This window comes from Strix aluco, chromosome 1, assembly GCF_031877795.1.
Source record: "Strix aluco isolate bStrAlu1 chromosome 1, bStrAlu1.hap1, whole genome shotgun sequence".
Classification (NCBI taxonomy): domain Eukaryota; kingdom Metazoa; phylum Chordata; class Aves; order Strigiformes; family Strigidae; genus Strix; species Strix aluco.
In genome coordinates this window covers 58283912-58305237 of record NC_133931.1, presented here as the reverse complement: position 1 = coordinate 58305237, position 21326 = coordinate 58283912, and the positions used below count along the sequence as shown (strand labels likewise).

The window sequence follows — 21326 nt, the reverse complement described above, 5'->3', positions numbered from 1 at the left end:
ATAAGAAGGAATATGGCAAAGTCTTTTATGTTTAGATTAAGGAGCTCACTTGCCAGAAGTCAGCAACAAGTTAGAAAAAAGTAGCTCAAGCTGCTGCAACTGCAAGCTGAAACTAGTTTCATCATCAAATAAAATAACAGCTAAGTGTAATATATGACAGTCAGTATTTTTTAAAACAAAAACAAGTCCAAATTTATTCATGCTACATTGTTTTTTATTACCAGCTTGCACAGCTAAAGAAAAATGCATAGCTTACAATTTTATTTCTAAGTCTTCCATGCAATAGACTCTGGTCACAATTGTATTGATCGGTTTTATCTAAAGCAACCTACCTCTGTCTGCCGTAGCTAAACTTATGTTCTCACAGCTGTCTGCAGTTGGAGACAGGTAAGTGTCAGGAAGACCAACTTCACATTCAGTAGCATCTGTCTCAGGTGCATTTGCACTAAGACCACCTTTAGGAGTGGTGTGGTGCCCCAAAAATCCTCCTGCTGCGTGTAGTACTTCTGCATCAGAAGCAGCAGCCTGACACTCAGAGGACTGTACGTCTTGCTTTGGAAGGACATCCGAGACATCAGCTTTATGGTTGTCCACGTGCTGAAGATACAGTGAATTTAACTGCAGCTCAGCAGCAGTGCAGGAATCCAGCACATCTCCAGTAGTTACGGAATTCTTAGAAAGCAATAATAATTTGAAAAGTGTCAGAAGTGCAGTTGTTAACTGTTTGTGCTAAAAGTCCTAGGTACAAAATAGTCCAAGTTAACTACGTTTGAAGTTAACTACGTGGTGTTGAGCTAACTGCTGCTCAAAGGCAGACCACAAGCCAGCCAGTTGCTGCTCTACACCTGCCTTTCAAACACTGACCAATTATTTAAGAGACTTATTTACACTGTCCTGAAAAAACTAAGTCTCTGTGATGCCATACACTTACTAAAACCTTGGACATTGCTATCCAAGATAATAAACCAGTGATCAAAAGATTTTATAAACTAGTTGCACGATAGAAAAGAGTTGGGTAGTTAGTTCAACTTCAAAGAAGTTTTCAAATGCACTGCCATCTTTTACTACAGTCTTACTCATATGATAAACAGAAATTTAAATGACCATTTCATACCAGTTGCCGTACTGCTCTGGGCAGCATTTCTCTTTGCACAGCACATGCAGTTATGCCTTGATTTTGTGAATCTTCATCACTAGCATTTCCAGAGTCTACTCCTGTCACAGCCTGGAAAGTGTCAGGAACCTGAAAGTTCTCCTTTTAAAAAAAAAAAAAAAAATAATGTTTAAGTTACATCAGAACAGGTATAGCAAAGAAAAAAGTTAACACTACAGATGTTTTTACAATATTAAAAAATTCTCCAGCAAAGAGATTATCATACTTTGCTCATGTGCCACTGCCAGAGGCACCTCTAGCTGTTACCACCACCACCAAGGACAACAGTTCCTGGCTATGCCATTCCACACATCTGCCTCCAACGGCATACACAGCAAGAAGATGGAGGATCTCTTGTTATTCCCACTATATCCTTTCATTCCCTTTAACAAGGGCACTATGCTGCTACTCTTCTTCTGACTGACCCACTGCTGGATGAGGACTCCAAATCCATCTTAGAACCTGTGGTAGCTACCCCACTGCCTATCTACAGCAGCAGTGAAGCAGGAACATCTTATACAAATAGAGAAGACAGAACTGTGTTATTCTCACTCTTCAACCAACCACCTATCCCCTTCTTCATGTACAGCCATAGATCAGCAACTGGCAGCCTATGCAGACTGCTTTTACAGGGTTAACATATTACTTCCCACAGCTTGGAAACTCTTACGTCAGTTGGGAAATTTCTGAAATTTTGGAAGCTACAGTTCATTTAATTGTTTAAATCAATCACACTTTCCCATTCTGGTCAAGCATGCAACTGCCAACATCACATCCATGGCTGCAAAGCCAAGAAAATGGAAAGGCAGTTAATCCCCAGCAATCTGTTTGTAATGGACCTAACTGTTGCTCAAAAGCAGACCACAAGCCAGCCAGTTGCTGCTCTACGCTTACCTTTTACAGACAAAAGACTTACTTTATTCTCCTAGAAAAACAAGTCTCTGTGATGCTACACACTTAATAAAACCTTTGACATTGCTATGCAAGATTATAAACCAGTGATCAAAAGGCTTTTATAAACTAGTTTCATGATAGAAGTGCCAGCATGTTACCTTAATAGTTATAGAAACAAAAAATATAACAGAATCAATCACATTTAAAACTAACTCTAATTAGGAATTGCAACAAGTTAAACTACTAAAAGTAGTTTTGTCACAGAACTATCAGATTAAAATTAAACAATTCCTATAGAATAGGCCCATCTAAGTATTTCAAGCAAGTTACAAGCAAGATCAAAAGATAGCCTTAGTTTCAGTTTAGCTGACCAGATTGCAAGGGCTGGAGGGGACAGGGTAAAGAGTTTTATGGGTATTAGCTTTTTTATGGAGATTTAACTTTCATCAAAAATTCTTTGCCTTCAGAAGATGGTGATCAAAATTAAAATCACGCCATCACAAGACAATGGTATCTGTAGAGGCTTCTGCTTAATTACCAGTGATACAACATCCCTTAGTGGACTTGAGAGGATCCCAAACACTTATCTACAAATATTTTACCATCTCTGACACTAAAAACCACCACTAGGAAGCTGAGAGGGGAAGCAAGGCGCATAAGAAACATCCATACCCTCTTCATACCAAATGTTAAAGAGAATGCCTGAGGTGCATACATAAGTTCAGACCAGCATAAACAATCCAAAACTCTAAAAGCAATTTTTACTTTTGTAATAAGGATTAAGAAATGCAATAGAGTAATTCAGCAGAAAAAGTCCATCTTCAGGAAATACTCCTGATACTATATTCATTACAGGATTTCTCTGAGGACAATTCTGCATCATGCCAGAGAAGTGACAGAAATCCAGTCTTAGGAGTTTGGGGTTTAGGGTTTTTTTCCCCCCTCTTTGCAAGATCAAGTAACAGAATCGACTGCACAAAGTTCTCTACCAAAGCTGCTTATCAGGAGAAAGGAGAAGGCTATGCACATGACAAAGAGGACTGTGAGGAGCAGGGTTAGACATAGGTGTGAAACCTGAATGGAGACCTGAATAAAGGAGACACCATAATAGGAAACTCTTCAGCTTTCCTGCAGGCTTTCCTGACTAATGCCTCTTGAGACAGTCAGCTACTTAGCCAATTCCACCTTATCTCATAAACAGCAAGACCTTCTGTAACAAGCAGATGAATCAGCTGATAGCTCCGCACTACAAGGAAGAGAAATACAAGAAAAGAAATACAAAAATAGCTACCTAGCTTCTCTTTTTTTTTTTCCTCCCCAGGGAAAACCTTGCAAAGGGAACAGAAAAAGTCAGAAGCTCACTCAAACAGCTCTGTTTATAGTTTAGAGCTGTATTTGCTATCTTTAAATTTAAAAAGAATCCTTTGCTGTATAGGCTCTCTGTTGGACAGTATTTAGGTTTGACAGGAAAGAAATGAAACCTAGTTTACCCTGGCAGAGAGCTCTCAATGATGCTAACACGTTTAAGGGCCACCGGGCATGCTAAGCTTTAAACCTACTTGAATTAAGCCATTTTCAGAAAGCTTCAGTGCTGTACAGCGTTCTGAGAGTTTCTGGACGTCGGCGTCTCCTCTTGTCATTTCTGGTTGTATCAGCTGCTCAAAATAGGCTTCTAGTTGGTTATCAAAGAACTCTTCATCATCAATATCATCATCTATTGAAAGAGAAGAAAATACCCTAGTCACCTTCCACAGACACTTTATATCACCTGACATACTATCAAGGGAACTCTATAATTTTTAATACATCAAGTCTCACAAAAACACACTGTCAGTGCAGAATTATCCTGGTTTTCCCTTAAAATAATTGGGTCACAGAAACATGTAATTGTCTTACTTCATAACTAGTGATATACAGCAAAACAAGAAGACTATAAGCTAGCATTTTAACTCCCAGGCTATCAAGTGACTCACCTTCCCTCACAGGATCTACACACCACCACATTCCAACTAGTAAATTGTATACATACTCATAAATTAAAAATAAGATATATGTAACATTTTTCAAACTTCACAGAACGTGATTGAAGCATAATTCTCTATTTCAATGGCAAAAAACATTTAAGTGGTCTTACTAAGAACAGTACTATTCCCATCTGCCAAGTGAGAAATTTTCCAAGACACAATTTTTATTTTTGGGGGGCTGTTTTTTAATTTGGGGGGGCTGGAGGGAGAGAAGAGTTGTTTTTAAAAGACCCAAACATCAGTCAGATTTTTAGGGCATGGTTAAATGCACTCTTAAAAGCACTGTAAAACATATTCCAAGAAGTCTTGACTTCTTTCATTTCCAGGAAACAGTATGCTGTTTCTATTTTCCCTTATAAAAAAACCCAGTATACTCAAACAGGCCTTGCATTTATAAAGTCCCAACTATATTTTGTTTTCCACATAAATAAAGAAATGTTCATTTCCAGGTTGCCGGTGACGGTTTAAGAATTCTCCATCAATTTTGCCTTTGGACTATATTTCAATTCTTCAAGACAAAAACGTAATTGTGAAGAATCTTCTCAGTATTTCCTTCCATCGAGGAGGTCACACAATGCCAAGAATGTACAGGAAAAAGGTATGCATATACAGACACAGGTAAGTCATCATTACATTTGCATTCCCTGTTTTGCCAGCACCCTGTACAAAGAGCCTGATTTACAGAAGCACACTGTTTCAATGGATACACTCTTCTTGGAAGCTGTGGATGCTCAGCAACTCTGACATTACAGTAAAGCAATCAAGATCTGTTACATCTGAGAGTCAATAAATGAAATATCTGGATCATGGCTCTGTTTCCACATATGATACTGCAGAAGATGGAGGGATTGCAGCAGGCTAAGTTTCTCCAGTTTTTGAAAGAGGGCTAATATCTATCGTCAGAACAAACGTCCATAGAATGCTTCAAAAATTACAGAAGGATTAGTTACCTGAATGGTAGACAAATACGTACAATTCAAACTCAAATTAACAACACCACAATAATTGTTCTAATCTCATTTACCTATGTCTTGATTTCTTCTTTGTGAAACTGAAATAATAATCTGCTATTTTACAAATAATGAGAAAGGAGATTAATTTATTTTACTTCAGATACCAGAGACTTCCTCCTTATTTTTAGAAATACTCAGCTGCCAAATTTACACTGAATAGAGAATTGCATGATAAAAGTTAGTACATTGCACACTGACCAGGAAAAATAAAAATATCAGCTAGCTTCACCAGTAGTGGAACCCTAAATAGGCAAGTATTTCCAACTCCTTAGGAGGGCAGTTAAAAATAATTTCATCCCCTTGGGTGGAAAAAAACCAGTATTTTTACTCAGCTAAGTATTAACTTCCTTTTTGTATGCTTAACGCACAAGTGAAGTTATGCAACAAGAAAGAACAAGATGACTTCAAAAGACAGTCATGACATCTGTAGATGTCATGGGAGAAATCCCGTAACCCTACTTGAATGCAGGGCTGCTTGATCTCAAGACAGCAGTAAACCTATATATCACTCCGCCTTCCTCGTTTTCAGTGCATCCGAGGACATACCCTGTCATCCTTCAAGTTATGTGCAAATTCAACTGCATTAATAAAGAAAAGCATGTTTGTCCTTCAGCAGCAGCCACTCAAAGGGCACAGAAATTTCAAAATTTTTGTTGAGTTATACAGAACTCAAGCTCTCATTTTTATCCCTTCAGGTAAACTAGACTTCCAACTTGGGTGTCACCCTGCATGTGTGGCATCTAAAGAGAGCTGAACTGAAACTCAAGTAAAAGTTAATTCTAACTGCATGTGCACTTTTCTCATCATAAAAGTTTATCTCTATTAATCTAAACTGAAACTGTAGCTAGGGTTACCACTTTACTAAACAAATGCCCACATTTCTACCTGTATTTTTGATTCACAGTAACCGAGGACTTTAATTTTTTTAGATTAAACTTCCAATTGTGATTTTCTCTGACAGATCCCATAGCCACCTACTCCTACAACAATTTTAAAACAGTTTCCCAATGAACACAGTTTTCTTTGATATTCCTAATACCAGTTTTTGATCAAGTGTAATCCTATATTAAACACTTCAGTAAAACACCTTTCTTCTCAAGTATGTAATAACATTGTGTAAGAATTCTAGGACTCAACTACCCAGAATTATAATACACTTACCAGTGGAATCTTCTTCTGAGCTTGCAAGAGATGAGAGTTTCTCATTTTCCAAAAAACTTGAAAGACTATTGCTAAGGTGGTCACTTGAGATTTCACCTTCCATCAGCTTTTCAGAAGGTTCAGATGGACCAACCTGTGAAAAGCATCCATGCAGAAATGTTTCTAGGAGTTACTAGCTACTGTACAATTCAGCTAATAATAAACAATTAATGAGGCTAATCATATTCAAAAAACTCCCCCCACACCTTTTTTTTTGCCCTACTTATCCTAGCAAACATTCTAGTTCCAATGGACTTTGCCTGCTAGCTTCCAGCACGGATACATTCAAGAAATACAGTGATCATAAAGGGGAAAGAGGGAAAAAGTATCTGAATGATACCAAACAAAAAACCTCAAAAATAAAATACCGAACCACTGCATTAAAGAGTTTACACCTGAAAAAATTGCCCCCTCATTCATAAAGCTGCAATCCCAACTTAAAAGTACAAAGACAACTCTCAATAGTTTCCTATGCTGCTAAAAGTGCTTCTTCAGAAATCATACACCCAGACCAACCCTTTGATAATTTCTTCGAATGAGCATACTAAATTACTTATAAAGTAGTATTTCATCTGAATCTAGCTAACTGTAAATATTGTATCTTTTATATATCTGAATGATTTTTAAAAACAACACGATATAATGTCTGTTTTGGATTTAGTCTCACATTCTTTGTGATAAACAAATCATCTTTGACAGACAGCAAAAAAGTCAACGTTCAGAAAGTAAAAAACTTGGAAGTGACTTGTATTATGGTTTTCAGATGACAGCCTGTGAGCATTCAACTGCAACTCACTGACCACTATGGCCCCTAGAAAAATCAATGAAAGAAAACTAAATCAATTTAGTAAATACCAGCTGACACATTAAGGAGTACATATTGGACAGCATCTGGCCACAGCCGGAGGCATATTTTCTATAAGGGCCACGAGATCTCCCATTCCTGTCTGCCTTGTATCTCTGTGCCCATAATTGTCAGCTTCTTTAACACAGCATATAAAAACAGCTGAAGCACAGCCCTACCTGTCAATAACTGCAGTTATTTGCTAGCTCTGGGATACAGACACACACACAAAAAAAAAAAAAAAACACACAGAGGCAGCAGGAAGATTGTGTTCTTACAAATGGTGCAATTTTTAACGTTGAGGACATTCAAGTAGTCAACTGAACTAATATTCCTCAAAGTAATTAAAAGCACAGGGGCAAGTTCAATCAGGTTGATATTGTCCACTTCAATTTCCAAAAGCATTCCAAAAAGTTCCTCAAAAGGCCTTTCACTAAGCTAAACTTAAACTGGGATACAATGTAAGGTCCTTACATTGATAAAGAACTACAAAAAAGCAGAGACTAGGAGTAAACAGTATTTTTCACAAATGAGAAAGATTAGGTGGACTCATGCTCCCACAGTACTAATTCTGTTAAGTATCTGCAAAATGGAGCCAAAGTGAGGCACCACACATTCAGCATGTGTTCAGCACTGTTACAAACTTAAGGGATACATGATTTAAGACAATAAACACAGCTCAATTCCCTCCCTCCTCCTCTCACTGAATTAAGTCTACTACAAGATTAATATTGGAAAACCTTTAATTGCACTGTATTTATAGAAGCTTTCACCTTGTTATTCTTACTGTCTGGAAGAAAACATATTCCAGTCGACAAATCTGAAACAAAAGAATGTGGTATAATCAGTATTTTCTTATGTTCTTATGTTATGCTACTAAGTGCTAACTATTCTATAAGATAGCAGACAAAGACTCTTGAAGGTTTTGGCATACACCATAAAAATAACCCTGAAACATAGACGTTATCACAACATCAAGGTGTACATGTTCTTATAACAATGATCTAGGAGTAATTAAAAAGGCAGGGCTTCATCAGGGCTAGAACTGTAGAAGTTATGAAAGACAACTACTGCCTTAAGAATTTCTTTAAAGCAGTGCAAAAAAGGAGTCCCAGGCTGCACTAGTAGAAAGAGGAACAAGTGCTCCATTCCACTGTTGCTTTTCAACTACTGGGCCAACTCTTTTTCTGGATCACTTGTAAGCAGCTTCCACTTGTCTTCGTTTTGTATCGACCCATAATCCAGTTATAAGTCCCACAAGACCGAGAACATTATAGACATGTACATACAGATTTTAGCAGAAAAGGTTCCTAATTCTTAAGTAATAGATGGGTATAAAAGGCAATTTGCAGACTAGAATCCTATACCTTGAATAAACACGTTAAAACCCATTCTTGAAATACCGTCAGGCACTATCAAGTCCAAACACTGGGCAGTCCCAGTTTTCCAAAGCATCATGATTTTTGTTGCCATTGTTACTGTCACTTCCTCAAGAGTACAATAATAAGAGACTGAAGTAAACACTTCACTGTTACAAGCGTGTTTTATAAGGGCCCATTTAGTACAAACCATAGTACTTCCTAATTGAACATCTTCTCTATTAATACCTCACAAACCTATGCAAATATTCAGATAAAGCTTGGGAAATGGTAATGACTAGAAGTACATATATTTACTAAGTACATTTACTGAATTTTAAGGAACGAGCAGAATTTAATTACAGGACTGGTATTAGCAAAAAACCCAATCAAGTTTAACATCAATAGCCACGCTTTTAAAATAAGTTACAGAGTATTATTTTGCTTTGACTACTCTATTCATATTTTTAAAAAAACATAGGTTTCACAGCAAGCAGCTGCAGTTAAAGATCAGCTGTTACAGGTTGGAATAGGGCAAGAAAAGAGACATTAGTTAAAATATAACCTCGTAGACTTACACCTACTGAATGAGAAGGGGTAGAAAACAACTTACATACACTTTTTCCACTAGCAATTTCAGTTCCTGAAATTAATTCAGATTCCTACTACTATCATAGTTATGGTATTTTATAGCAAACATTATTTTCACCGGCTTCCTGTCCAGCTTTGTACTTTGGGGAGGATTCTAAGAACACAATGTCAACCACAAGCTTTCTCTCTTTCCAGGCTGTTCAAATCCAAGAGATTAGTTTTCAAAATCCATTTAAACTACACCATAAAACAGTGAAAGGGTCAAGAGAAGACATCTATAGCATAAAAAGCGAATTGCACTCAGAATAAGTATAGAATTTTTTCAAATTTTAATACCTTCCAATCGTTCAAGTGGCAATACCTCAAGTAAGGTATCTTGACTGCGACTTGAATGTTCAATGACATTCTGATCTTGCTCTCCACATACTGAGGGGGATTCTTTCAAACTAACAGGAGTTGGCTGAGGTTCTTTAACTTGTGTAGCAACTTCCCTAGAAAGAGAATTATTTCAATTAAAAAAAATCACTCAGTAGGATATACAGATCAACATTAGTATACAACATCTTTATATGTAAAGATTTGGTAAATTCTCCCAGTTTTAATACCTTCATCTCTAGGAAGTCAGCTATTGCCATTAACATAGATTCTACAGACCTATTCCCTGTCATTCTCAATAAAGAATAAATATCAAGATTACAAGGGCTTCGGTTTCACAATCTGAAGTGTGAAACAAATAGTGAAATTTAATGTAACATACGCCTCTCTACTTTTTTCTGTTTGTTCTCTTCTCTTTCATTTCTGAAACAAGAGGGGAAAGGGGAAAAGAGGTTATTCCAGGCAAGTTCTATGATCCATTTGAGAGCAAGTCAAACCCTAGACAAGATTTTCCTAAGTCCACAATATCAGCGTGCCTTTTGTAACATTAAATTAGGGACTAAATAAAGAACGTGAATTACTGAAATTCCATATAGTTCTGTTAAATAACAGCTTCTATAATTCTGCAGGAAAGTTATTTTTCACTTCTGGTTTCATAGGACTTCCACAGAAGCAGGTAAGATAATCATGTAAGATCGCTAAAATTTCCACATTGAGTGACCTGAACCATACTTTTGCTTTACTATTTTAGATATATAAATAAAACTAACATTTGAGAGTCTAAAATACAATTATTCCATGCTTTGTATTTTCTTTTTACTTGAGTACAATCAAGCTGCTGACTCCCTCTCTTAAACCACAGATTCTTTATTTTTATAGGGACATGCTGCCTATAGTACAATTTTATCAGTGAGAAAGACACACACTGCAGTTTCTATTGCAACAGTAGGAACAAATCTGACTTTGCTTAGAATAACCTATGAGACAGCTTCCAACACTTCCACCACTTAGTAATGCTCTCTAAATTATTTCACTAATGCTAGTTATTTGCTAAGAAATAGCAATCACTGAGGCTACAAGGAAGCTAAATTTAATAGAAATTTATGTTTTTTTCTGTATGCAAACTGCATGATACTTACTCGAACAGATTTAAATCTGTGCAAACTATTATTTACATACATGACATGAACCAGAAACGTGAGCTTAATTCTAGATGATGTAATGTAAACTAGGTAGATACAAGCCAGATTCAAATAAGTCAATTAATCACACTTAGGAAATTTTTAATTAGTGTGACAACAAAACAAAACATCATAGTTTAAAAAAAAAAAAAAAAAAGACTTCTAAAGATACATTCCTGTCATGTACATGAAGCCCAATTAGTCAGCTGAACAGAACGCTGCTCATGTAGGGCTGTAGAGGCTAAGTGGTAGCACTGCACAGGACGCTTCCACATAGCCTGCCACTGTCCCTCTTCAGAAAACAGGGAGGAGCCGTTTCAGCAGGCAAAGCTGCCCAGGCTGACAAACACTGTAAGCTAACAGGCTAATGCACAGCTGAGCTCTCCAGTTACTGCCATCAAAAGGCCACTAGTAGAAGCTACTGCTGAGGTGGGCAAATCAATTCTGAAGTATCCCATAATTAGCTCATAGTACATACAAACCTACATATTCCATACTAGTATGTGCATTTTAGGGCAGAATTAGATTTTAACTATCTCACTTACAGGTCATCATGAAAGCTGAGGGCAAATCTCCCCACTGGCTCAGGATCTGACTGACTGCTGTGAGAAGATCCTGATGGAGGTGAATGTTTCCCTTCTAAATAGGATGCACATGTATCAGAAAGCCTGTAAAGGTGGGGAAGAAAAACACACAACAGAGTCAATTCTAACCTCTCCTGTTTTCCAAAGAATTGGAGAAAAAAAAAAGTCATACTGATGACCACTCATCTCCTATAAATTCAATTATTTGCATATTTTAGCACTTTCTAGCTAATCTGTATTTACAGGTATACACATAATGATGCTCTCCTGTAGTTCTTCAGAGAAATGCCACACTACCATTTTTAGCGGCTAGTGCCGTCTTATCTGGAACGCACACTTCTGGAAAGACAAGAGTATAAAAGTCGGATCTTACTTCTTGTTAAGTCACAGGACAACAGCTAAGTGAGCAAAGGCTTCTAGTTGTTACTATTTGCTCTACTCCTTGCCAAACAAATCATTATTATGTGTTAAATTTTAATTCATATCCATAACACTAGTTCTGGCACTACCGTTTCTAAAATGAGCCAGACTCAGGTTAAGTTAAATGAACAGTAATAAAGTTAAGAACACACATTTAAAAAAACATATTATTCTCTTTACAACTTCAAACTTGAGTATACTAAGCTGAAGAGTCGAGTTAAAACAAACTTGACTGTTATGAGTCTAAGAAGTAAACTACTCTTTTAAAGGGTAATTTTATTAAAAGTTAAGTATTATATGAGTTATGGATTTAATGCAGATTTTTCACTGCTAATATAATCTATCCTATGTTTGCTGATTAGTATGTTATTGATTAGAAAATAGTTTTATCATCTACCAAATAATCTGTCAAAAGAATTTTTCCTTTTCAAAGTTAAATGTTTCAAACCAGTCAACTGTTTTTCTATATTAAGTGGTATTAACTGATAGCCTCACCTGTTGTCACAGCCCGTTTTACTCCTGGCAACAGTGGAAGCTGCAACAGGTAAGCCAGGGTTTGAGGAAATAGTAACATTTTCAAAAATGACACTGGCACTGTTACTTAATGAATTGCCCAAGAAGCTTGGAAATGTCTCATCTGCAATATTTCTGAAGTCTTCCATCATCCTGCACAAATTGCTTAAAATAGTGTTCTCCTTAGCAACACGATCAGCCCTGGTCCAGCAGCATCTGAAAGTAGGAACAAAACATCTATACAGTTACAAAAGCCACGATAACGCTATCAAAAATATTACATATACATCACAGCCAATATTATTTGGCAATCACCGCACTTTATCCACAAACATGCTTAAATATTATTTCCAGTCCTCTTCCCCCAAGGCTTTTGGGGGCCAGAGATTTTTAAAGCCTTCTTGGACTTTTTAGAAAGAGCAGCGCTCCTGCAAGTTCTACGAGTACCGACGCTGCGAGACGCGCCAACCTATATTTAGACTGTAAAGCTGCTTGGAGCGAGGCAGCCTTCCTCCATTTCCCCAGCAGCGAGCACCTGGGGAGCTACAAACTCCGTGACGCGATCGTCTCGGGCCGCTCCTTGGCAGGCTACAGCCCAGCGCGACTGATCTCCACACAGAGGCCCAGGCCTTACCCCCCCCCCCAGCACCCCGTCCGCGCAGGCACCGCCGGCGCTTCCGCCGCGCAGGCCGGGACAGGGAGCGGCACGGAGCCAAAGACCCCTTTTTGCCAAGAGGAAGGAAATCGGTCCTGCCCTTCCCGGAGCTGCCGCGGCCAACGCCGAGGGGCCCGTCCCGCCGCTACTCGCCTGAGAGCGAGCGGAGGAACCGCGGCCCAACCGCCAAAACTTCAAACCCCCGCTCCCTCTGCGCGCGCCGTCCCCGCGCCCGCCGTCCCGCCTTGCCCCGCCCACGCCGCGCAGCGCCCCCAGGGGGCGGGCGGGCCCCACCCGCTCACCTGGCGCGCGACAGAAACACCCCCCCCCGCCCCGCGGCATGGAGCGCGTGCGCAGCACCGCCGCGCACCTCCCAAACTTTGCCGAGCCCGCGCGCGCGCTTCGCCCTACCGCCCGCGCCGCGCCCCGCCCCGCCGCCAGCCAATGGGCGAGCTCCAGACAGAGCCGGCGATTGGTCGGCGGGACGCGGCAGGAGGAAAAAGTTTGAGGAGGCGGGAGAGGCGTATGCTGATTGGGCGAGGGGCGCGCGGCACCGCCCAGCCCGCCGCCCCCGGCGGCGCCTCGTGACCCGTCAGGCGGGAGGGACTGCCCCGGGGGAGCGGGTCCGCAGGGACGGAGGGAGGTGGAATCGGTTATTTCAGGGATTTGCTTGCGGACTGGCGAGGTACCACCTCGGGGTCTTACAGGGAGCAGCGGCCCATGAGCTCTGCCGCCAGTGGTGCCTGACCATCTGCGCCAGGGCATAGCCGTGTAAAAAAGGAAAAAGCGTTAATCGGATTTATGTGACTTTATTTCTATAGCAGGCATTGTTTACATTACTGACCTTGTTTTCTGTCGTATCGTTGCTATATGAGTCACTTAAGTGAGGTTATGCCATTTATATACGGTACCTGGATAATATTATTTCAATTTTGAAGCATAAATGTCACATTTTCTTTAAGTAGAGGATGAGAAAGCAGCAGATGCCTTCCAATCATACATGCAATGTGTGTGTGACAATTTCACAAGATCCAAATCAAATTCAGTGATATTCCAGGCCATTTTAACAATGCACTTCTGCAGCTGTGTTCCTGGTATGGAAATTGCAAAAAGCTAGAATGAGAGTGAAAATTCACACACACAATGTCATCTGAAGTTCATACCATGTTCAAAAGAAAACACAGCAACAACAAAACCACACAAAATCAAAGCCACCTCCTGGCTACTGCAAAAGACCCGAAAACTTCTAGTCCTGGAAATTCAAGCTGAGCTGTGCTCCAAGCACATAAACAATATACAGGATAACGTGTATCTTCTTTCAGAAGAAGAAAAGGGACAGCAGCCTTACAAAGTGCTAGATAAAGTACTGCAACTACCAGCTGTAATCATCCCTTTTTATGCCCTACAATCTCCCCACCTCCTAGCAGTTCTGCTGCTTATGTTCAAGGGCCCAGAACCTGCACAGAAGTACAGATCACAATCTTGAGTCATGGGAGTAAGGGAAGAAGAACTAATGACAGTTTGCAAACGATGGAGCAGATCTACTCCAGCAGACCAGACTTGAAAGACATGTCAATGGGAAACGTGGACTGAGACTTGTTTGTAGAAGGTAGCAGCTTTATGTGGGGTGGAATGTGGAAAGCAGGATGCGCAGTGATAACCACTAAGAAAGTAACTGAGGCCAAAGCTCTGTCATCTAACACTTCGTTCCAGAAAGCAGAGCTCATAGCCTTACTAAGAGCATTAGAACGTTCAAAAGACAAAACTGTTAATATATGGACAGATGTAAGTTTGCCTTTGGGGTAGTCCATGCTCATGGGGCCATTTGGAAAAAAAAAGGGACTCAACATCTCAAGGATCCCCAGTCAAATACAGGCCAACAATCCAACAATTACTACAAGTACTTAATCTACCTAGACTAGTGGCAATTATGCATTGTAAGGCACATCAATTCAGAAGTAGTCCAGTGCATACAGGAAACCGTATGACAGATAAAGCTACAAAAGAAGCAGCTGAAAGACATATATTGCTAGTTTTGCTGGAAAAGGTCCAGAGGTTGGGACCTAAGAGTCTGCAGTATACACCAGAAGACAACCAACTGGCTAATCCCGAAGGCAAATAAAAATCAAGAAGGGTGATAGGTGACTCCTTCACATCAAGTAATACTTACACAGGAAATTATGCGTGAATTGGCTAATAGACAACACCAAGGAACTCACTGGGGAATTGAGACAATGGTGGAGGCATTGAAAACAAAAGTGCTAAGTGTATGAATGACTGGGGTAGCCAAAAGCATAGTGAAGAAATGCAAATTATGCTTGAAGAACAATCCTCACTTACCCCAAAGACCTTTACCAGGGGTGACAAAGAGAGGAAACCATCCAGGAGACTATTGGCAAATAGACTTTTCCAAATTACCGCTCAAAATGGATACCATTATCTTTTGGTACTGATAGATACTTTTTTAGGCTGGCCAGAAGCTTTCCCTTGTCTCACCAACAAGGCAAAAGAAGTAGCAAAAGTGTTGCTTCAGGAAATAATACCGAGATTTGAGGTGCCTAGGGGACTACCTTTGGATAGGGGTCCACACTTCATAGCAGAAGCCATTCAAAGTTTAGCTAAAGCATCAGCGGTAAAATGGGATCTCCATACCCCATGGAGACTTCAATCAAGTGGGAAAGTAGAAAGACTGAATCAAAGCCTAAAAAGATAAGTAAAATTTGCCAATAGGCTCAGATAAAGTGGCCGGATGCTTTACCCTTAGCTTTGCTACAAATATGCATCCTGCCTAGAACTAAAGAAGAAGTTAGTCCTTTTAAGTCATATACAGTAAACCTCATCAGGTAACAAGAACAGGGGTTAGTCCTAAAATCATAGGCAAACATCTGAAAAAGTATGTTATCTCTCTAGGAAAGGTTCTGTCCTCTCGCCTCAGGTACGTCACTGTAAGTACACTGCTGTCCCTGGATGTGGCTGTGCATCCCTACCAACCCAGAGACTGGGTGTATCTGAGGACACGGTCAGATGAAACATTGCAGGAGAAGCGGAAAGGACCTTTCCAGATTCTACTCATCACCTGTCAAGCTTGAAGGAGTCACTCTGTGGATACCTCACAACAGGATCAAGCCAGCCACATCACCAGAATGGACTGTAAAACAAGAAGGACCTTTACTCTTAAAATTAACTCAGGAATCACAAAGTTCTGGGTTGCATTTCTTGGACCAGACCTTTGGAAGGGTACTGGAAGTACGTAGGGAATGTAGACTGGTGCTCTAATTGGGGCATGAAACCAATTTATAACATTAGCAAGGCCAATTGGAGGTACCCCAATGTCTTAAATCATAGTAAAATATCAATCCTAAATTCTACTTTGATGATGATAGAATATTGCAAGAAACAAAACTTCTCGCATGGAGATTGTAGACAAGAAATTCTGTCTCCAGGTTACACGACATGGGTCACGATGAATGGATATTGGACTACCAGACTATGGCTTAGTACGGTAACTAGACAAGTAACTTTAGGATTATTGACTCTATGTCCTACATGGAAAGAGTCTAATCATAGCCCGATATTTGTGACAAATTAAAAGAGACACTAACACAGAAAAAGACCTTGATACTTAGACAGGGCCTTCCACATCAATACAGCCTGATTGGGGATTCCAAAGTTTCCTATTACCAGGACTAATTGCTTGAGAAAATCAAGTATTGATAGAAAATTTGACTTGGCAAATAGAAACTTTGTCGAGAGCCCCTGAAAAAGGATTTCAAATTAATGAACAGGTCCAAGCTAATACTAAAATGGCTTTACAAAATAGGCTAGCCTTAGACTTGTTATTAGTTACAGAAGAAGGGGTATGTGGATATCTTAAGTTAGACAAAGAACACTGCTGTATCCGCATCCCAAACATGACAAACCTGCAAGAACAATTGGACAAAATGAGAAAAGTAGCAGAAGACAGCAGAGCAATCAGGGATGCAGTGGAAAATAACTGGCTCAACAAAATCCTCCAAGGATTAGGGGGATGGTCTCTGAAAGGATAGTTAACCATGCTGTTGGAAGGAATAATTTATGTAGCTATAATTGTTATAGGAATCTGCGTAGCTTGTAATAAGAGAACCATTGAGAAAAATATACAGAAGTAGTAAGAAAATGTAACTACTTCTAAAGGGGGCATTAAGACCAAAGACTTAAACAATTTAGTTAGTATACAAATAGCAGGCCCCATTTGTATAAACTTTGTACAGACAAGATAAGCAAGTCTGCATACACAGGGGCAGTCTCAATGCATTAACATATACATTAGATTTCCTGGAAATAAGCTAGTACTTGGAAATTATATATTCATTTTTTAATGTATATAATGAGTGTGCTTTGAGCCCTTGGTGTGCATGTTAGGAGGAGAATTCCCTCATGCACCCAGCACTGCAATAAACCAATATCAGCTTTCTAAACTATCATTTGGTTTGGAGAGTTGTCTTGGTTACAATTTTCAGTAACAGAAGCATGAGTTTGAGAAAGCGTAGGTGGACAGTCAAGGATATAGAGTGAAAGGTCCTGGTGTAGACTCAGTAAAATCATATGCCTGGATTATAGTGATACTCTTTAATTGAGGACCAAATGTGCTGCACTGATCTTCTAAGGACCACTGATCATGCCCTTCATTGTGTAAGCCTGATACTTTGTGTAAACAATGCAGGCGCCTTAGGGACAACTGTACTCTTGAAGAGCAACTAGAAGACTGGTAAGAGGGGAACATCCCGCCCCCGAAGATGCCAAAGGCTGGATGACTGCTTTAAGAAGCATAAAGTCAGCAGTAACTGGGGGAAAGGTAAAAGCAGCAGGGGGAGATGACGACCCTCGACTCAATTCAAGACTGAAGAAACCTGCCCCTCCCCACCTTTAAGGAGCATGTGTGCTAATTTAGATAGCAAGCAAGGCTAATTCAAACATGATTAACCAATGAGCATAGATTCAGGCAGGTTTTTACTAATCATGTAACAAGATAAATATGTAATAGTTCTTTGCTGAGGTGTGCTAGCTTTGTGGAATTGACACCTAGCAACCATCTTTGTGCAAATATGAAATAAGTAAGACTGGCTTAGTGCACACCAGGTACTGGACCTCGCTTGTGAGACAACGCTGGTTTGGAGAGATGTCGATGCAAAATGGCAGGCAGGGGGAAAGGCAAGCATCAGCCACAAAACCAGCATTAAGTTCATTTGTTAAAGCCAAAGCACTTCGCCAGTCTATTAGAAACATGACTTGTTTGCACTGCAACTGTAAGAGCACATTTCCATTAGCAAGAAGCGTGACTGGAATTAGTCAGGATATCTAATAATACTACATGTTCAGCACAGAGGAAAATAATGTGACCCTGCTGAATTAACTAGGAAAAAATGCATTACAAGCTGCAAAAAGTTGTCATTTACTTTATTATTACCATAACTGGTTATTCTGGGCTCCAAAAGAGTAATAGAAGCAAATTTAAAGCAAAAAAAACACCCTTAAATCTGGCTTATCAAGGATATGTAAAGAATTATCTTTTAATGTATTTTACACCACTTTTTGTTACGCTGCAGTAATTGAGGCATATCTGACAGACACTGTAGATCTCACAGCACAAACTTTTAGCAATTAGGAAACAGCAACCTACCTAGACACTGCCACCTTGCTGTTCTTGATGGTTGCTTAGGAAGGAGCCCTCTGTTTTTTCCTGGTACAAGTGCAGTAGGAAAAAGATCAACTGCTGTATTGAAGGGAGTGACCTTTTAAAGGGTTAGGACAGAAATTCCGCAAGTGGCTTAAACCTCCAAAAGTATATTCTGCTGCTTGCGTACCCAGAAAGTTTGTTCTGTTTCAGGAATAAATCCCAGTGTAATAGTTTTGATTCTTTTTTACTTACTCATTCTCCCACAGAGGAATAGTTACTTCCTACCCCCATTTAAACCTTGTTTTTTAATCATGCAACATTTCTGTTGTTTACCATACAGAGCATACCATGATTTTATAAAAGTTAACATTTTGGTAAAACGGTCTAAGTACCTGCTTTTACTAAACCTCCCCCCCTCCCCCCAGTTCTGTTCCTGCTGGCTGAAAACTATCAGTAGGCACCCTCCAGGCACTGTCAGCAAGCACTCTTTAACACCATTGTCACATCTCATGGCTTTTTAGTAAATTGAAAAGAGATCCCAAGAGAGAAATCAAAAAAACAAAAGTGGTGTATCTGAGCAAATAAAGTTTTCAGAATACGAGTAAAACTCACAGGAACTTGCTCTTATTTTAGAAGAATGCAGGCTGCCCTCTCCATTACCTTGTAGTCGTGGTCTAGTCCAGGAAGTAGTATAAGCCCATTTTGAAGCACACCGAAATACACTATTACACTTCAAGTTTCTGCTGCACAGAGCCCACCTTTATCTTTCCTCCCCCTAAGATTTGCTGAACAAGCTCAGCAGTTACATCCTGTACAGTAATGCTACTCCCTAGCAATACCATGTAGTCATTGTCCAGTTTTATCCTCCCGCCTGTCGCACACCGGCCAAAGCTTGAGTCAATGCCAGCACACCGAGCTGCAGCAATGATGTTCCTCTGCCGACACATCAAAAATGGAGGCTTTTACGTCAGCACTACTTCTTCAAAACGTCCTAAGTGAATTATTCAATCACTGGAAAAGAATTATGAGACAATTTGAAATCCAACAACTCTAGTATTCTCTGCAGACCTTCAACACACCTCTGAGAAAAGTCAGAGCACACCCCGTGGCAGAAAAACATAATACACAACTGCACATCCAGAGAGGCACAAGGCTACACAAAACTTCACAAAACCAAAGCTATGAGGACACCTGAATCAAAAAAGCTCCTGTTAAATCATTACAAGAAAAAGCATACTAATACAGACGTTTTAGAATAAGTTTATTAGTCAACCACAATTATAAAATTTAAATATTTGTACAGCAAGATGGAAAATTCTTAAGTAACCAAACACTCCAAGCTATTTTGCTGCAGTATACACAGGAATGGTTTTGTTTCTTCTACGAGTTGATCCAATATCATCCTTTAGTTACTCAACAACAACTTGAAGGCATTTAATTTTGAGAATATATTTCACATTCATCAGTGCAATATAAAAAAAAAAGAAAGAAATCAAGACCATACTAAACCAATTCCAAAAATAAAATAATAAAAAAAAAAAAGACAGGCACATTGAGGTCAGCTACTCTGTAAATAGCTCATGGTTCATACTGTTTGTATGTGTTGCCATAGTTCAAAGGGTACAGATGAAAATGTTCCTTTGATACACAAACTAACATGTTCCAAATGTAGTTTTTCCAAAACATGCATGAATTTACCAAACTTTTAAAAATCTTCTGTACAAGAGAAGAAATACAAAGGCAGCCAGAAATGGAAGCATTCACAAACACCAGAATAAGACCCTTCAGAGTTTCTTTAAAGTAACACGTTAAACCCCTTCATTCTCAGGTAATAGATTAAGAGGCCGAGATACACATCGTCTGCGAGGGTGAGGATACTGGAGGTTGGCAGTGTCAGCATCGCAAGAGTGCTCTATCAGAGGAGGAGGAGGAAGGAGCTGGGCATGACTGGACCATCTCGATCCAGCCCGTGGGGAATCCAGAGGGGGAAAGAAATACCTGAAACAATTAAGAAAGGAACAAAACACCAAAACAAAAAAACAAAAACAAAACAAAAACAAAACAAGAAAAAGAGAAAGGTAGTAAATACAAGGAGAACCAAAGGGGAGAAAAGACATGCTGGAAAAAAAAAAAAGGCTTTAGTATATCCATGCCAAAACCAATAGAACATAATAGCAGAAATCAAGGCTTGTAATTCAAAACAAGACAAATCTGCAAACTGTTTTTTAAAGAAAAATAAGACACTTTTCCACTGAAATTCATAGAAAAGAATACTGTAAATACTGTAATAATAATCCTAGTATACATTTTTACAGAACAGACTGCTTTGGAAATCAGAAGGATGTTGTAGCATAGCTATTAACAGGCTTTCATTCTCCCAGAATTCCTGCGAGTTGTTAACAGAGCTTTTAGTAACGCTTCATATGCAACACAAAATATACATTAAATATTATCCAAGTACATTTTCTGCATATGCATCTAATTCAGATTAACGTCACAGCACATCTAGAATAGACGTAAAAACATCATTGTTTTTACAATACTTTAAATTTAGTAATATACATTTACAGAGAATAACTACTTTCAATGAAATACAGTCTTTGTATGTATTTACATATTTCCGCAAAATCCTCAGAGTAAATTTAAGATTCCTGGTGAACACAAGACTCAGTTATGCCATTTCATGTATTTTTTCTGCTTTTTTTATTAGAACTTACCCGTAATACTTGTGCATTTTAGTATAACTATATTAGATACCTACAGATATTTTCTGTCTTGTTTACAGTTCTGTGGACTGACATAAAGGAACAGCTATATGATTAATGAAATTATGGGACAATTCACAACAAACTGCATTTTGGTTTC

At 39.2% G+C, this 21326-nt stretch overlaps 1 protein-coding gene across 1 annotated transcript in view; it reads right to left on the bottom strand.

Moving 5' to 3' along the window:
• CEP192 (centrosomal protein 192) overlaps positions 1-21326 on the bottom strand; it is a 92720-nt gene that overhangs the window by 59842 nt on the left and 11552 nt on the right. The window contains exons 9-20 of the mRNA XM_074827860.1: positions 20276-20459; positions 19191-19396; positions 13360-13556; positions 13108-13258; positions 12133-12366; positions 11179-11301; positions 9414-9568; positions 7902-7948; positions 6246-6378; positions 3607-3761; positions 1115-1255; positions 333-672 (exon numbers count right to left, since the gene is read on the bottom strand). Of these exons, the coding sequence (XP_074683961.1) occupies positions 333-672; positions 1115-1255; positions 3607-3761; positions 6246-6378; positions 7902-7948; positions 9414-9568; positions 11179-11301; positions 12133-12366; positions 13108-13258; positions 13360-13556; positions 19191-19396; positions 20276-20459 (2066 nt within the window). The remainder of the gene's footprint in view (positions 1-332; positions 673-1114; positions 1256-3606; positions 3762-6245; positions 6379-7901; positions 7949-9413; positions 9569-11178; positions 11302-12132; positions 12367-13107; positions 13259-13359; positions 13557-19190; positions 19397-20275; positions 20460-21326) is intronic.